Source organism: Rhinichthys klamathensis, unplaced genomic scaffold (assembly GCF_029890125.1).
Source record: "Rhinichthys klamathensis goyatoka isolate OS25496 unplaced genomic scaffold, OSU_Roscu_1.1 h1tg000487l_1, whole genome shotgun sequence".
NCBI lineage: Eukaryota > Metazoa > Chordata > Actinopteri > Cypriniformes > Leuciscidae > Rhinichthys > Rhinichthys klamathensis.
In genome coordinates, this window is record NW_026606974.1 from 2,756,490 (window position 1) to 2,775,868 (window position 19,379).

The window sequence follows — 19,379 nt, forward strand, 5'->3', positions numbered from 1 at the left end:
CACTGGCCCACCCGGACCTGGTTCTCCGAACTTGTACTCCTCGCGACATCACCTCCCTGGCCAATTCCTCTGAGGAAGGACCTCCTTTCTCAGGGACGGGGCACCCTCGTCCCGATCTTTGGAACCTCCACGTGTGGCTCCTGGATGAGACGAGGCAGTTTAGAGCAGTGGTTCCCAACCTTTTTTGTCTGAGACTCCCTTTTTCCCAAGAAAATATTTTAGGGCCCCCCTTCACATTTAATGATATTATCGCTCTTGTAACCTTGCAGCAAGGATGACAAAATATGGGGTTTTTTTTTCAAACAAACGGTATGTTTATTTACAAATGATAGCCTATAATATTGAAAATACAATAACAAAAACATCAGTAGGCCCTTTGTAATTTAAAAACTTAAGCCTAGGAGAAGCCCATAAATTGGCCCTATTTGAAATGCAAAAACCTGTTATCCTGCTGGAAGTAGCCATCAGAAGATTGGTACACTGGTCATAAAGGGATGGACATGGACCTGCTAAGGAGACTTAAGTGTGCCAAGAAAATATCCCCCACACCATTAACACCACCACCAGCAGCCTGAACCGTTGATATAAGGCAGGATGGATCCATGATTTCATGTTGTTTACACCAAATTCTGACTTCAATCTTCTATTGTCCAATTGTAGTGAGCTTGCGAATTGTAGCCTCAGATTCCTGTTCTTAGCTGACAAGACTGGGACCCGGTTTGGTCTTCTGCTGCTGTAGCCCATCTGCTTCAAGGTTTAATGTGTTGTGCATTCAGAGATGCTCTTCTGCAGACCTCAGTTGTAACACATGGTTATTTGAGTTACTGTTGCCTTTCTATCAGCTCGAACCAGTCTGGTTTTCATGGCTCTTTTCTGGCTATAAACAGTCCTATGGTTGTGCGTGAAAACCCCAGTAGATCAGCAGTTTCTGAAATATTCAGACCAGCCCGTCTGGCAGCAACAAACATGCCACGTTCAAAGTCACTTAAATCACCTGATGCTTAGTTTGAACTTCAGCAAGACTGTCTTGAAGTAATGCAAGTTATGTAATCATTACTTTTTTCAAGTAACTAGTATTAACACATTTCTTTTAAATTTACAACAAAATATCTGTTACTTTTTCTAAAATATATCTTAAATAATACAAATATACTTTATGTAAATAATGTCACTTTATTAACCAATGTCTTTGCTGCTGACCTTTAATGATCCGATTCAACCAGGCAGATAAGCAAAATCGGTAGTGAGGTGCCAAGGTTTGTGCGGTGTGCGCTGTGTAAACATGATGGTTATTGTAGCTATAGACTACAGTAATGTAAGCATGCATTTACTAATCACAAAAACAGATTAAGTATTTCTTAAAATGAATAAAAACAGTGAAATGCAAACTCAGAATATTGCACAAACCTGCAATAATTATGTTAAATAATACAAATATACTTTATGTATTTAATCTCACTTTATTAACCAATGTCTTTGCTGCTGACCTTTGATTATTCGATTCAACCATACAAATAAGCAAAAATGACTTTAGTAAACAACAATTTTGTCTTTCTTTTGTTGCTGAGGTAAGAGTGCTGCACTTTCTTCTCCTGCATCCTATTATTCTGCTATCCAGAATGGCAGCACAGCTGAAAGGTCTTATTGTTAGTTAAGTACCTTCTAGAAAACTTTTCAGGTGTGTAGGAATAAAAGGAATATCTATCTCCTCATAACTTCACTGTGGCTGGGAGAGTAAAATTGATGAATAATGTGTATAATAGTAATAATAATGTGTATCTACCTAATATTTATATATTGATCCATTGCAACTTTTGTTCACATCTGGTTGTAAAAATATTTTAACAGATAACTGCATATACAAAATTTATTTCACTAAGAACTTTTGCATTTATGAGCTATAGGCCGAAACAGAGATCCACACATCAACATTTGTTTTGACTAAACAAATATGATATCAATAGGTTACTTATCCAGTAATATATTTTTTTTTTATCGAGATCTGATATCGGAGTATCAAAATATTTTATTTTGACAAATCCATATAACATATTTTAATTTTCCCAAAATTCAGTAATTTATGCTTGAAGCATTAGCTTGACATACACATAGTGTGATTGCAATAATCTTCTGTAATGCAGTCACCAGTTTATTTATTTTTATTTTGCAGAATAATAAGTCATTTGTCACAAGTATTGTCACACTCTTGTGTTCGAAGGCAGCAACAAATCATGTGTTATTGGGTACGTTGCTATAAACATATTAATTTTACTAACTTGCTCCGCCATGAGTAGCTACATGAAAAGAGAAAAATGTTTCTGAACGTCATGTGACTGGGTTTATATTAAGTGAAAACTTCAAGGCCTACAGTTAGGCCTATTTGAAAATATAACATTTCAATACAGTTTAGGCTTTATTTACATTGATACAAACATTTTATCTGGAAACATTCAGGAGACCAGAAAGCTTCAATGTCTGGTCAATGTTCGGTATCAGTTCTTGCTCAAAGTCCCAGACTCTTTTGTCTACAAACAGTTGGTCTTTGGTCAGATGCCCCTGCAGTGGGACTCTCACATGAACAATCCTACATACATTAAACGGTACATGGTAACAACCTCCAGTTTCTTTCAAAGTGGAATGCACTGAGGTTTGCTGCACCTTCCTTGGGTTGACAATCATCTTTGTGGGATTGAAAATGTTCTTTCGATCAGGTTCTCTGTAAATGTGCTCCATGATATTGACACCTGGAATATTATTCCATTCTGCTCGTTTGAACTTCCCACTGTCCTCAAACTGTGTTTTGGGGAATATGTGGTTCTCTATGAGGAACACCCCAACATTGGGATGAGCAGACTGAAGATCCTCCATAAGAGGTGGTAAATCGGTGTGTTTGTACGGCATGATGATCTCATCAATATCATTCAGGAGAACGTACCTGGATTGATACATGTGCCTGTAAATGCACTCGTTGAGTGTTACTAACTGACCATAATAATGGACATCGCCCTTGTGCATCTTGATGTTCCAGCCTAAAGACGGGTTCAGAAACTTGTCAATAGGCCATGAAACAATCTCCAGTATCCCCTCTGTTTCATAATGTTTTAAAAGCTTTTTCAGGTCTGGTCCACATTTCGTTTTATAGATGACCACATGCTGTACACCCAGAAGCTTGTACATCTCTATAGTTTGAGCAAACTGCAGTACATTGTTGTAGTTGCCAAAAAGGTTGGAGATGCAAATCGTGAAGTTAAACTTGAAAGTCTCTCTTGCCACCTTATTTTGAATTGGCAGATACTCCATCTTGGGGTCAACTGAATCTTTCTCATCAGTTGTTACGAGGACATGTGTTGCATTTTGCATGTGTTTACCTTTACAAATCACATCTGAGGCACCATACGGAAAGCTAAAATGGTCTGTGTGTATCTGGACATCTGCCTGAACAGTTCTGCAGTCATGTTCAGTGCTGCAGTAAACACAGTAAAGTGGCTGAAGACTGTTTCTGTTGATTATGCTGATGACTCGAATGACCCCGTCCAGTCTGTGGTCGATAAACGCAGACACCATGAAATGCTTTGAGCCATTGATGGGCGTTATCGAATTTGAAGCCTCCGGGATTTTTTGTTTATTATTTGTTGGAGTAGCTTTTATTTTTGGAGGACGGTAGTGTATGTAATTTGTAGGACTGTCCATGTACACCAAAACCAGCATGCCAAAAACAGTGACAATAAATAATAGTGAAAGAAGTGCCATACATTTTCCCATCTGTAGAAAAAAAGCAAATAAATGTGTCAAAAACAATGCAAAATGTTAAAAAACAAACAAACAAACTCTTGTGCCGAGTTCACACAGCACGATTTTCAAAGTAAGTTAGTCGGGTCACTGTTCTTTTCACACTGCACGACTATCCCCGAACCAAAGCTGTTCGGACCAATCAAATTGTCAGGGCGGGCTTTATAGGATGATAGACAGATGATCAACAGTAACGTAACACCCAGCTAACAAAAAAAGGTCCCCAGAACGTCCCCTAAATGGCCTGTGCGAACGTCCCCCCGAACGTCCCCGTGTAGGGTCCGCTTGATGTCCGCGAAGACCTTCACGAAGACGTCCTCCGGACGTTCAAGAGGACGTTCCCAGGACCACCAGCGGCCATTCGGGACGTTTATGGGACTTTCGCGTTAAGTTCCCTGAATATTATTTTATTTTATTTTACTTCTGGCTAACCAAAGAAAACAGACACAGTGTAAGGAACAAAGTAAATTATTTATTGAAACAATTGTAAAGGTGCTATTTCCGTGTGTGTGTGTGTGTCTTCAAATGCGCTGGTAGCTGTGTGTGTGTTTCTCGTCAGCTGTGGGATTAGCTAATCCGATGCAATTCTCCCCCTTTGGCATCTACCTAAAACAACAAAATGAACATATTCAGTAGTATTATGATTTTATATGTCTTTATATCCATTATGTGAAATATAACATTGTCTCATTTCAGCTTAACATAACGTTAGCTTAGTGTTACCATAACGGTTAACGTTATCAGCGGTACATTGCGGACAACTTCAGCAAACGTTTTAAAAGGTAACATTTTCATATAATTTAAAGATGGACAGTGGTTATGGTAACTAATGTATAATAATCTAAAAATTAAAAATACCTTTTAGACAGACGAAAGAGAAAACACAAGGCGGCGTCTGAGGAGGACCGTTAACTGTCTCACTACGCAGCTGAGCGTTGCCATGGATACAAACCATAGACTCTGATACAAACCGCGTAACGTTACCATAAGGAATGACGTCACTCGCTTAGGTGCATTTCATCCTATAATTTGATCGTCACTTGCTTGTTTTTTTTTTTGTTATTTGATCTGCATGTGCTATCAGTCTTAAGTGCAATAAGTAGAACAATATTTTTCCTAAAATAAATTGTTTTTAATAAAACCAGTCACCTTCGCCTGACCAACAGTTTGACAGGTAAATGTTTAGGATACTTTTATTAGTCTTACCTGTGTTATTTTCCACTTTCTCTCCAGCAATTTTCCATTCTTCACGTTTTCCTTGGCTGCATTCATCATTTGAAGTCGATGCATGATTCTTTTAGAGCTCCTGGGACCTCTTCGTGCACGTGGAATAGCCTTTATAAATTGTAGCTCATATTCAACTGAATCAATTATCATGTTTTTGATGTTTAAATTATAGCGGGTGAAAACAGACTCGTGTGATTTTATTACATCTTTAATTAGTGATAGAATTTACATTTTTGCAAAAAAAAAAAAAAAAAAAAAAAAATAATAATAATAATAATTGGCCCAAGTAATGTATTATTATGATTATTATTAGTTACAAAAAACGTAATAAACAGTATTTATATTTGTTTATTTATAAATAAACAGTTTAAAATATAGTTAGGCTGTATTGTATCTGTATTGTAACCAGGAAGCTATTTTGTTGTCATGTGACAAGAAAACCATGAGGCTGAGAAGACAGACAACGTTTTGTTCAGATCAGATATAATAGCCCATCTTAACAATCATCTCAAAATTCAACTCTAACTCAAGTATTTTTTACTTGATGGTAAATGTCACATTTTAGCTTCATTAATTTATAGAAAACTGTCGTTGGATTAAAAAATGCACGAAAACGAAACGAATACAGTAGTCAGCCTATAAAAGCAGATTTAAAAAATATATATTTCTCAGTAACACTTTACAATAATGTTTCATTTAACATTATTTAATACGAACAAACAATTAACAACACTTCTACACCATGTATTAACCTTAGTTAATGTTTTTAAAAGTATATATTTCTCAGTAACACTTTACAATAATGTTTCATTTAACATTATTTAATACGAACAAACAATTACACTTCTACAGCATGTATTAATCTTAGTTAATGTTTTATGAAGTATATATTTCTCAGTAACACTTTACAATAATGTTTCATTTAACATTATTTAATACGAACAAACAATTACACTTCTACAGCACGTATTAATCTTAGTTAATGTTAATCTCAACATTAACTACAAGTGTTTTTAATATATATATATATATATATATATATATATATATATATATATATTTGTTAACATTAATTAATGCACTGTGAACTAACATGAACATTTGTATTAACAGCAAGAAAAGTTAATAAATGCTGTAAAAAAAATAGTTTGTTCGATGTTCGTTATGATGCATTTATTATGATACCTTATTGTAAAGTGTTGCGGATTTCTCTTTAAAAGGATTTTTATCATCTCACACTTAATTATTTGTCATTATTTAAAATATATTTATTTAAGCCTACATAAAAAAAAACATTGTTCAACACGTTTCATTACGCTGTAAACATTAGTTGCAATTAATCTAAGTTTTATTTGACTTGCCTGACTGAAGTCAAAATTGCAGAATTATCCCTGGTGATGATCATTAGGCCTACTCATAAATTAAAATAGAAAAATAGATGAAATAGTAACAGTAGGACTACCTTTGCGATATGGAAACGTTGTAGTGTAGCCTAGGATGTAGCCTATTCTGTACAGAGGTACGAAAAATGAACAAGCTAAATTCGGTACATCAAGATGTAAAAACAAAACAGGTTCCTCCATGTGTTAAAGATCCTTTGTTGGCTACTGCACGTAATTTGAAGCCAAAGAGCCATCAGGAATCCGTGACTTGTTCATTTGATGCAACAGGCAACAGCCCTTCAGTTATTGATTGAAAAGTACACGACGATGCACATTAAAGCACTTAGGGTCTGTAGGCAAAATTCGCTAATTACTTGGCATAGGTACGTCGCTACTTACACGCACAGCACACTTACAATGTGTGTCGGTGTGAGAGAGAGAGAGAGAGAGAGAGAGAGAGAGAGAGAGAGAGAGAGAGAGAGAGAGAGAGAGAGAGAGAGAGAGAGAGAGAGAGAGAGAGAGAGAGAGAGAGAGAGAGAGAGAGAGAGAGAGAGAGACCTTTGAACAACTTTAATTACAAAAATTTAAAAACAATCTTCAATCAATTATTTAGCCAACAAAGAAAACAAATAAATAACAACCTCCCATAAACCTTTTTACAAGCATTATCATCATATCATATTATACATAGATTTGTAAATCACCATTCCAGTCAACATTGCAAATACAGTTATTTATAGCCCACTTGAACTTGAAGTCTTCAATATTCTCATTCAGTCGATAGTATTCAAATTCTATTCTTAACCTTGACTTCATCAAACCCTTATAAATCAGTACTACATCAGTTTGTCCCATACCACCTATTTTACTTTTACGAGAGAGCCAAACAGCTAACTTTGCTTGTCCGAAAATAAAATTAAGTAGATGATAGATCTCCCTCTTACTACGTTTATATTTAGGTCCATAGATGTACAGCTCAAGTGTGAAAACCTCTCCTAATGTCTGACACCAGCCTCCAAGAATTTCAAAGAGAGGCAATAATCTACTACAGTCAGCAAACAAATGAAAAACTGTCTCTTGCTGTTCACAGAAAGGACATCCCATCCCCGCTAGTGGATCAAAATGTGCTCTGTATCTGTTTGTAGCTATAATACCATGTACAACGCGCCACTGCAGGTCTCCAGACCTTTTTTTCAATGGGGGGCTTGTACATGGTCCTCCAGCTACCTTTCGGGGAAGAGTCTGGTCCAAAACATTCTGTCCATTTAGTCTCTTTTACATTTTCAAGTGCATGAAGATGAAGAACTTTTACACACATCATATAAGTAGCTTTTTTCCCAATGTCTCTGAAACTCCCCAATTGAGGTGTCTTAAAGGATAGAATGCCACCTTCACTTTCTTGCCACAATCCAGTCACAGCTGTAACATCCAGTTCTGGGAAAGAAGAAACAGCATTTTCTTTTTTGCGTAAAAATAAAGAGTCTCTACAGTCCACCGGCATACACTCATAAAGATGGTTCAACAGCCTCTGCACAACTCGGACTGATCTTATGCCAAGCTTGGTAGCCAGAGTCTCTGCAGAAATCCATCCATCTTCAGTCAATAAGTGTCCAATCTTTACAATGTTTGCAGTCCATAAAGCATGCCTCACAGAAGTTGATTTTAGAACATCCAAATCAATTTTTGGGTTAAAGATCAAGGGTTCTTCCAGTAACCACTGGCTCTGTTCACCATTTAGATCTCTGCAAACTTTTAAAAGAGTCCACGCTCTCAACATTGACTTGTAAAACGATGACAGACCAGTTAAGTCCAGCTTATTAATGTCCATTAGGAACAGTTGACGATCATAACCCATTTTACCTGCTCTTCTCAAGAGGCAATGGGCTACCCCACGCCAGCTCACTTCTTCACCATACAGGAGTCTTTGAGCTGTCTGGAGTCTGAAAGCTTTAATTCTAGATCTGATGTCAATGAGTCCTTGACCTCCCTCCGTCCTGGGCAGATAAAGTACTGGTGCTTTTAGCCAGTGACACCCGGACCAAAAAAAATCAACTAGTGTTCTTCTGAATGTCCATTATCAGTTCTTCTGGAGGTTCTTATATCATCATTTTATGCCATAAAGTAGCAGCAATGAGATTATTACAGACCAAAACTCTACCCCTATAGGATAAGCAGGAGGAGCAACCATTTCCATCGAGATAACCGAGCACATGTTTTCTCCACTAGTCCCTCCCAATTCTTTTTCCTATATTCTTCAGATCCTAAAAACACCCCTAAATATTTAAAACCTTCCCTTCCCCATTGCAAACCTCCAGGAAGGATGGGACCATTATTGTCATGCCCACACCATACTGCCACACTTTTGCCCCAATTAACTTTAGCAGAAGATGCTTTTTCATAAGTTTCTAAACACTTTTTAACAACATTAACATCTTGATTACCTCTTATTAAGACTGTAAGATCGTCCGCATATGCAGACATTTTAATAAACTGTGAAGAATCTATTTCTCTGATTTGCATCCCCATTAATTCTCTTCTTAATTTACAGAGTAACGGCTCAAAAGCAATACTACAGTATAAAGCTGCCCTGAAATAGGGCAACCTTGCCTAATACCCCTCTGAACCTGTATGGGGACACTGAGACCACCACCTATTTTTATCAAGCAAGTTGCCTCATTATAAAGCAATTTTATCCATGAAATAAAATTTTCTCCAAATCCAAAAGCCTTAAGAGTCTCAAAAAAGAAAATGATGGTCAACTCTGTCAAAGGCTTTCTCTTGATCCATCGACAAAAACCCAACATCAACATTGTTGTAAAAAGCATAGTCATACAGATCCCGCATCAGATGTAAATTGTCTGCAATAGATCTGCCCTTAACACAATATGATTGGTCCGTATGACTAATTTCATGTAATACATCATTTAACCTTTTAGCAAGACATTTAGAGAGAATCTTATACTCTGAACATAAAAGAGCTACAGGTCTCCAATTTTTTAGTAGCGTCAAATCTCCCTTCTTTGGAAGTAATGTTAAAATAGCACGCTGACAACTTCTTGTTAGACATCCTTCACTTATACATTTCTGGGCAACTTAAAAAAAATCATGACCAATAACAGTCCAAAAGCGTTTATAAAACTCGGCAGGAAGTCCATCAATTCCTGGTGCACGCCCTGATGAGAGATCCATTACTGCTGAGGTCAGTTCATTAAAAGGAAGTTGTGCTTCCAAAAGTTGTTGTTTTTCTGTAGATATCTCAGGAAGATCTTTTAAAAGTTCATGTCTACATTGATCATTTAAGGAATCAGCAGAATATAGTTCAGTATAGAAATCCACTGCAAGTCTACGCATCCTTTCCGGGTCTGAAACAAGATGTCCATCCTTATCTTTTAAAAACAACATCTTCTTTCCATGCTTAGTTTTCCGTTTTAAATTAAAAAAGAAGGACGTAGGAGCATCTATGTCTCTTTTTGTTAGAAAACGATTTTTTATAAGTTCTCCTTTGACTTTTTCATCAAGGATTTCATTCAAACAGTTTTTCTTTTCAGTCCACATATCCTTCAAGCTAGGAGAAGCATTTACAATCATATTCCCTTCAATAATGTTAAGTTCTTGCTCCAAACTCTCTAATGTTTTCTTTAAACACAAAGTAGAATGAGAAGAATATTGTTGGCAATACTATAAACACTTTCCCAATCTCCCACCATTGAATAATATTATCATATCTTCCTTTCTCAGTCTTCCAAACTTCCCAAAAATTCTTAAAATTTTCACAAAAGAAAGTATCCTCTAACAATTTAACATTAAAATGCCAATAAGAACTCTTATAAGTTTTTGTTATGAGACTACACTCAACTGTGATTAATTTATGGTCTGAAAAAGGGAGAGGAGTAATAGTTGAATTCAGAGTCCTGTTCCTCATATTATGAGATAGGTAAAACCTGTCTAAACGAGCAGCAGAAAGTGTGTTGTTACTAAAGCTCACCCAAGAGTATTGTGTAACTAATGGATTATTTTCTCTCCATACATCTGATAAGTGAAAATTCTTTACCAATCTTGCAAGACAAGTAGCTGACATTTGATGTGGTTCTTCCCCAGTCCTATCTATTATGAAATCTAAGGTACAGTTCCAGTCTCCACCACAAACAACGAAATCTCCATCGTCTTGTTGTCTTAAAAACTGTTCTAATTTAGAAAAGAGCCTTATTCTCTCAATGCCTCTGTTTGGAGCATAAATATTCACAAAAATGAAATTAATATTGTGTATTTCAGCTCCAACAATCATGAGTCTTCCAGGTACCAATTCATTTATCCACAAGATATTGACATTGAGAGAAGGAGCAAAAAGAATTGCTACCCCTGCACTTAGATTATTCCCATGACTAAGAAAATGCTCTCCCTTCCACCATAGCCCCCAGTCAACTTCATTATCTAAATTACTGTGGGTTTCTTGCAAAAAAATAACATTTAACTCTTTCAAATGAATAATCTCAGAAAGAAAAACACATTTTTTCATATCCCTCATCCCATTCACATTTAGTGATCCTACTCGTAAGATCTCCATCAGAAAGAGAGAGGAAAGAAAACAAAAAAATAAAAATAAAGAAAAAGTGAAACCCATCATGAGTCTTTAACTTTCCCCCTCGTTAGTGGTTCTTTTCCAAACATTTTCAGTTTTTGTCTAGCAGATGTAATATATTTCTTAAGCCGAAACCTTTTCTGTTGAGAGAGCTCAGTGTAATTACTCATTTTTCGGGCCCAAGCTACCGAAGAAACAAATTTTTCAAGATCAGGAAAAAAATCACCAATTTCTACTCCTGCTTTCCCTTTTGTTTCATCAAGAAAAACATTAATCTGTTCAACAGTGTACAAATCACTTTCTCTTGCTCTTTCCATCTCAGCCCACTGTTCATCTCTCACACCATCTTCAGTGCTCTGAGATAAACCATCCATTTCATCGCCTGCGTCCTCCTCTGGACATTTAGCCTGAGTCACTAAAGAGTTTTGCAGCACATCCTCTACACTGCATTCATCCACCATCCTATCCGTAACTCCACAAGCACTAACAGGCTTTTCAACAGCATAACTACACCCAGGCTGTTCATCACTCGCGCTTTTAGAAACAAATCCACTCACCTCCTCCTGTTCCTTCACCTCCTCCGTCACTCTATCAGTCTGCACAGTGTCTTGTTTATTCCTTTCAATCGCTTGAGATTCTCCATTTGATTCTTCAGCTCTAGATGCAATCGTTAAAGGCTGAGGTTCATCGCACACTTTATGCGGACACGAGAAGCGCTTATGTCCGACATCGCCACAATCAAAACATTTCAAACTCTCCGTGCTCGCGTACACCATGTACGAATTATCTTCATGTTTAATTTGGAAAGAAACTTCTAAGGATCGATCTTGGGAGCTTAGGAACATAAAAATTTGACGTCGAAAAGATAAAACATGCTTTAGCGTCGCATTTTTGCACCCTAATGGAATCGTTCTCATGGGGCTTGCAATTTTCCCAAATCGTAGAAGTTCTTTTATTATTGCGTCGCTGGAAACAAAAGGTGGGACATTTGAAATTGTGATTTTAGTAGCTGGGGCAGACAGCGGTGAAACCAGAACAAAAGCCTCTTTCACCCACAATCCGTCCACAGTCAATTTATTCACCAACGCTTCGGCTTTCAAAAACACTACGACCGCTTTGTTCATTCGCGAGCCAGAGATTATGTTATCAAAACCAACCTTCTGTCCTACCGCCACCAACAAATCTTCAACTGTTACACCCGCCTCTGGCACACACCTGCACCCATTACGAAGGGATAAACAGGCCGTTCCTTGCGCCGGAACGGCTGCCATACCGGCACTTGTTTTTTTTTTTTTTTTTTTTTTTTTAAACCATAACGTGGGGGAAAAGAAACAAAGAAAAGAAACAAAATCAAAAAGAAAAAGGAAGAGACGCTCTCCAACGCCACCACACACAATGGCCCTCACCCTCACCGGAAGAGAGAGAGAGAGAGAGAGAGATAGCTTTTTTAGTGCTAGATAATTAAAACTGCAGTTAGCAAGTCTGGCAGATTGAGAGAAATGTTGACTGTTTAACTTACAACTCTCATGCCGACAGTTAGCCCCCCACTACCACCGAGCACCCTCCCATCGAGTTCGAGTGTGCACCAGATTTTCTATGAACGCGCCTGTCTCTTCAGCATCAAAGCATCATTTTATTTTCCTTGGTTGTTTTGGACCTTCTAGCTCTGGTTGTTAATGAGGAATTGGAAGCTTGTTAGTAGATTTTCTCTCCGCCATCACGCCTCCGAACTTCAGGCGTGTGCATGTGATATTGTAACGTGCGCGAGGGGGGATCTGTGGCGTGCAAGACGAACTGTGATTGACAATCAGCCCTGCGCTGATTGGACCAGAAGAACCGGGAGCAGTGGCTTTTTGCAAAACAAATAACAGGCTCGGTTTTTTTTGTTTGTTTTTTTAAACCGGCTGATTTATGTTGTTCTGTCGGAGCATAGTGTCGGTTTCAGTGAATACAATATTAAAGCTGAAGTCGGGAAGATTTTTTTGATCCTATTCACTGAATAGGATAAAAAAAATCTTGCCGACTTCAGCTTTAATATTTTTTTGCATTGTAAATACTTGTATACAGATAATTCAACCCCATTAGAAGCACTAAAATTAATGCTAGGATCATGACTCATTGAGACACAACCATAAATTCACCCTTTATATGACAGTAGGCCCCTACATATAGACCCCTTTTCAGTTAGTAAACATTGTGACGTTTTTGTGTGGGCGGAGCTTAGGTGGAGGCAGAAAGATTCCTCTGGCCGCTTCACTAATGCTAGGTAGCAAGTTTTATTTGCTCATTTCTTTAACAATGACTGGAGAAAATCCGATTTTATCTTAATGTGTAAGGTCACTCACTGTCCAGGGCCGGGTTTCCCGATAACGATGTGTCTTAGCTCTTAAGAGCGCTCTCTACGTGCAAGGTTACGAACGCTCGCCGCAATTCAACGCGTGTTTCCCAAAAATGCACTTAACAAGAACTTAAGTGTCGCTGTCCATTCGAAGTGCTGAAATATAACCTTATACGGAATCGTATTCTGAACGTTTAACCTAATAATCGTCATTTGTTGTGGATTAGAAATCAAGACAAGTCTATATAAAGCACCTATACAAGGGAGGCACTGACAAAATGGCTGAACAAAAAAAAAAAGAGAAGATACCTTTCAACAAGATAAAATTAATGTCCTTTTAGAGGAGATAGAGGGAAACAAAGATTTTATTTTTAACAGATTTAAAGGACACCATACAAATAAGGAAAAACAAAACATCTGGGAGGACATTGCAAACTAACTGCAACCATGTTCAAAGATCAGGGAAGGAGGTCCGCAAGAAATGCCCAATACATGGCTGGTTTTCGTGCACGTCATCAAGTCATTGACAGATTTTTTTTTTAATTCATCCCTATTTTGCCCAGTTTTTAAAGCATATTTCCCAGATTACTTATTGTATGATTTTTTTTGTTCATTCAATTTAGATGTGTAGGCCTATTTATATTTTCTTCCCTTTTTAATTATTTCATTTAAACAAAATACGAGTACAACAAAGTGTACAATAAAGTACAATCAAAACCTTATATTATACCCACGTTGCAGTGTAATCTGTTAAATCTAGATAAAAAGTGTAATCTGCCGGTTGTCCTGTAGGTGACCTCATAACTCTTCTTACGATGCACTTGGGGGATTTACGATTACTCCAGAGCACTCATAGTTCTACTAAGATTTTCAAGTGCTACTTAAGTTACGATCCTTTTGGGAAACAGACCATAATATTAAGATCAGTCGTACGATCGTTTTTACGATCAACTTAGGCTTACGATGCTTTTGGGAAATGCAGCCCAGGACCACAATTGTTATTTGCAAAAGTTAATTTTAACGGACCGGACCAGGAGTGCGTTTCCCAAAAGCATCGTTATCCAACTATGATCGCAATTTCCATTGAACTCTATTGGTAACGACGGAACTTGCGACCATAGTTGGCTTTGGGAAATCCACCCCAGATTGGCCGACCCGTACACGCTCACTCAATGAATGGACGATCTGACTGGATTTACGTTAACGCTATCTTGTTCCCTTCATTATCCTGTCGATGGCAAGCAAGAACAAGAAAGGTGACACCAGACAACCTTGTCGAACTCCTGTTTTCACTTTGAAGCTGTCCGACTGCAGGCCGCCACGTATCACTCTGCATGACGTGTCTTGGTACGTGTTTCGAATCAGGGTGGTCAGATTCTCCGGCACCCCGTAGTGTCTGAGCAGCTTCCACAGAGTCTCTCGGTCCAAGCTGACGAAGGCTTTTTCATAGTCTATGAAGTTGACGTAGAGGGCTGAGTTCCACTCAAGCGACTACTCCACAATAATACGTGGGGTGGCGATGTGGTATGTACAGGATCTGTCCTTTCGGAAACGTGCTTATTGGTCTCGGAGCGGAGCATCCACTGCAGTCTTAATTCTCTCTAGCATGATTCTGTTCAACTATTTTCCTGTTACTGACAGCAGCATAATCCCTCTGTAGTTGACACAATCGGTCAGGTCTCCTTTCTTTCAGGCAGTTTCACTATAAGGCCTTCTCTCCACTCTTCTGGAATCTCCTCCTTCTCCCAGATCTTCGCAAACAGGCTGTGAAGCATGCTAGTGGCTGTGTTGATGTCTGCCTTGATGGCCTTGTTGTGGCAAAAATTCATCTCAAACAAACATCACTGCGTAAGAGACACTCAGAGTCAAATTATATAAAATAGAAATATTTATTCTTGCAAGAATAGGAGCAGTCTAATACACAGTTGTTACCCTGTGCAGAAGAGTGACACACCCCCAGACAGACTGAACTAGCTTTTATCTTAGTTTCAAGGCCTTCTTCCCCCCAGAGCCTTCCTCCCAGTAGTTTTCCATAGACGTCACTAGTTGGCCCACTAAGCTCCCCTGCACCAAATGGCCTTCTGACATCTAAGTCAGAGGTCCTTGTTCGTCTGTTCTCTGGAGTGTCTCCCTCTTCTGCCTCCCCAGGTACATAAACAGAATCTTCTCTCACTACAAGTGAGAGGCACACATGTGACATTCTTTGAATCATCTATATTTAACTAAAGATCAATGAATATCATTAAAATTGCCACCACAACTCCTCACTTTTTATCATTCTGATTACCCATAATCACAATAATAAACAAAAAGACAAATTTTAAGTCATATCATCACACTACTCTTCATCTCTGGTTTCCACATAACTGATCACTCTTCTTAAACATTTGTGAAATAACATTTGGAAAAGTAAAAAGCTTAGGCTGTTTTTTTGTAAGGATAGGCCCTTAATTTTATAGCAAGCAAAGATAACGGTCTATTATGAGACCGGGCTAGACGAATGAACAATGTCATTGCATCCCCAACCTGGGTCGGACCCTCAGTCAACTCATCATACACAAGAAATGGTTTATAGCTTAGTAGGAAATACAACATCAATAAAATATAATGAATAAAAGTAGAATAAAATCCCTCATTTCAAACCCTGTCCTTGTACGCCACCTCGTAACACGGATGACTGCTGTTTGTAACCTTCCTTAAATCTTTCGCCCTTAATCTTTCTCAGAAAATGAAAAATAGAAGAGAAACAAACAAAACATACATACATTTAACACACATCTTACTGTAGCTTCTGCTACCTGTATCGTCGCATAATTTTGTTCATCCTTAGGATAGACTGTCATTTTCACCAATTGAACAGACAGCAGGTTTCACCTGTCTCTGTTATCGTATTCACCCATGAATAACAAAACTATCATAACACATGCAATCCTAACTCCTACCATTAAGCCTTTTCCATTAATCTATGCCCATCTCCATATTTTATTAACCTCTAATTCAATTTAGTAAGCTCTATTGAACGCTGTTTAACAAATCTAACCAGAGAAGTCTTATAATTGTATCCATTCCTCTTAACCAAATTAGTTGTTCAAAATTAACTCTAATATCTCTAATACGGACACATCAACCAATAGATTTTCTACATTTACAATCAAATCCATACCTAGTTTGATTCAATCAAACAAAATCATCAAAATCATCACAAAAACAGATTCTTCTGTTAACCTTAAACCCTCAGTTGGCAGTTGGTCCCTCCAGGTGTGTTGGTCGTTGCCCCATGGACGTTCCGTCTTCTCCAGGGTGACTCTTTGCGAGCCGTTGCCGTGGTTTTTTCCCCTCGAAGGTGAGGGAGGCTGTTACTAGCCCGAGCATTTGATCCCTAACTTTGTGCTCTATATAATGGTTGAGGCCTGTTGGTGTTGTCTAAGGTGAGAGGCTTGGACCCAGGTGTCACACTCTCCAACCATTTTCTGATCCTTATAAGGTTTTCCCTTAAATCACGACCGCACCCCCACTGGAGTGAACCATTTCTTGCCTGCTTTCACCTTTGGATGGAGACCTTAAGTATTTTGTTAGTGACCGCTTGTCTAGCAGCTCGTCCCCTTTGGTGTGACCTGTGGAATCAACAACCTGAAACATTATCTCCGGATAATCTCTTGCTCACTTAATAGCACTCGGGGTCCTTTTACCCTGAAAAACACTTAACCCACTTTGCTCATGTCCACAACACAATATTTATACATTTGGAACAGAATTAGTTCTGTTTGATCCAATCCATCCTGACATTCTGTAAAAGGAAAATTTAAGTTATGCGCTGCGCAGGTGTGGCACCTTTCTGCTACAATAATAACCCAGGCCAGGATAGTTAGCCAAATTCATCCATAGCCATCATTTTATTGGGCACATTTTGCCCTGTCTCCCAATCCTGCATGCTCTCTGTAAAGAGAAACAAATTTCGAGGTTATTGTCAGATAGTAAAGTACGTAGTTTCTTTTGTCTACTGTTCTCCCTGGTGTTTCCTGTTGAAACAATCTTTGTTATTGGTGTGTGCGGCACACTCACAGACATCAATTTTGCTAGGCAGAAAAATGGCTTCTTTCAGGGCTTTTATCCAATTACCCCTAGTGTTCTCCCAACATTTATTCAGCATATGTGAACCCCTTAATAAACCATATTTGGCAATTGTTATACCATCTCCCTCTTGATGCACGACACAACTCGAGCATCAATTTAACATAACATTTAACATAGTGTTTTTTATAAAGTTTGCCATCAACACTAACCCAAACGTTGTCCTTCAGACAAATTTCCTCCAGACATCTTTCTCTGCCTCTGAAACAAAAATATTACATTCTTCACTTAAAGCCACAATCTCATCTTCTTATCGAAGTATTTGAAAGGCAACGGCCCTCAGTCTCACAGCGTATCCTGCTTTTCAGGCCTGTTGTTTGGTCTCTCAAGTCAGTCATCTACAAACATTTCCAAAGTCATCAATTTTCCCTATCAGGTCAGGTCGTGCTGTACAGACTTGATCAATGTCAGTCAATCATATTTCCCCTTTTGTTCACAATAATCATAAATGTGAGGGGCTCTCTTGATAATTTCATGTTGACTTAGCCAATGTGTCACTTTGTTGTTTCCCTCAAATCTTCAACATTTTCATTTATCTCAGCCCATGCCAGATGGTGATCTACAACTACACAATTCCAATTTACTTAAACTGATCTTCAAATCTACATTATGTATGACAAAAGTATTACTACCAGACAGAGCTTGATGGCCAATCAACTTAAAGCTTGTCCCATGTTCTGTATTGTCTTTTCATCAGAATTATCAGCTTCTTTAAAATTTGTCATTTGCCTTAACCCATCTGTAATGATAAACTCATTCCAGAGGTTAATGACGCAATATACACACCATTCAGGCGGAATATTAGTGCCCCAAACTAATACATACAAGACATAAAGTGCTGTCACCATCACACGCACTCATACTAGACACACATATGTTAACTGCTCATTCTCAATGTTCACTTTTCTTTATATTATTGCTAAAAGATTTAAATTTTAAATAAGATTTTAACCTTTCTATTTTCCTGTAGCTTCTATCTAATTTTACATGGTCTCTTAACCACTTTCAAAGCATGTCTTGTTCATTATTCATTTGATTTCTAGACAAGTCAGCTGGGTTGTTTTGGTTCCCTATCATTATTTTTCTTCAGCTTGCTCAGGCAGGCCGATAACAGAAAGACAGACACAGTTACCATCCCTTCCTCCAACTCAGGCAGTCTCTCTCACTATAAACAAATAATTTTTCCACCAGCCTCCTAAGGCTGTAACTTAGACAAAATTTGTATTCATTACAATAACCTTTGACCATTCACCTTTGTCATCCAGACTTTCCTTAAATCAAAAGCTGTCTTCATCTTTAGCCACCACCATGTCTAACGACCTTCAAGAGTTAAAACTATGTCATAGACCTATTAGTTCAAAATCAACACTATGATTTTCCTTGCCCATAAGGCAACCAGTACATAAAAAGTTTTGCTACTGTCTCCACAACAACTAATGGGAATCACTTCATGGCCTCAGCTGGCTCTTGAAAGCCCACTCCTGTTAGCCCTTTATCTATAATCTCCATCAGGGTGTTTTCCCCTGGCACATTTGCAGACGCTTGTCACAATAAAAAACAAGCCATACAACTAATGCGGTTTCTTCTGGCGAGTGGTATATAGAGGAGCTTTGCTTTATGGGGCAGACATGCCGTGACTCGTCACAGCTTCATCTCCCTGTAACGGCATAAGGACGCTGCTGGCCTCACAGCTCCTGCTCAACCCTCATACCTGTCTCACATAACACACCTCCATTCAGGAGATGCCCAATGACTTTACGTGACCCCTCTGCCTTAGGTTGCCCCCTGTCTGGCCAAAGAAGGTCTTACCCGTCATAGAGATGGTCACTCGTGCCCACTGGTGACCGCTCTTTCCCATCACACAATCAGTTCTCTTCAACAGAACTCAGCTGTTTTCTGGAGCTTAGGAAAGGCACGTTCAAGAGTCACCAGA

At 38.3% G+C, this 19,379-nt stretch overlaps 1 protein-coding gene across 1 annotated transcript; it reads right to left on the minus strand.

The window, feature by feature from the left end:
* Positions 1-2,269: 2,269 nt before the first annotated feature.
* On the minus strand, positions 2,270-3,764 carry si:dkey-56i24.1 (glycosyltransferase family 92 protein). Its single transcript, XM_056237490.1, has one exon. The coding sequence runs from the start codon at positions 3,760-3,762 to the stop codon at positions 2,437-2,439; it is 1,326 nt and encodes a 441-aa protein (XP_056093465.1). The 5' UTR covers positions 3,763-3,764; the 3' UTR covers positions 2,270-2,436.
* Positions 3,765-19,379: the final 15,615 nt, after the last annotated feature.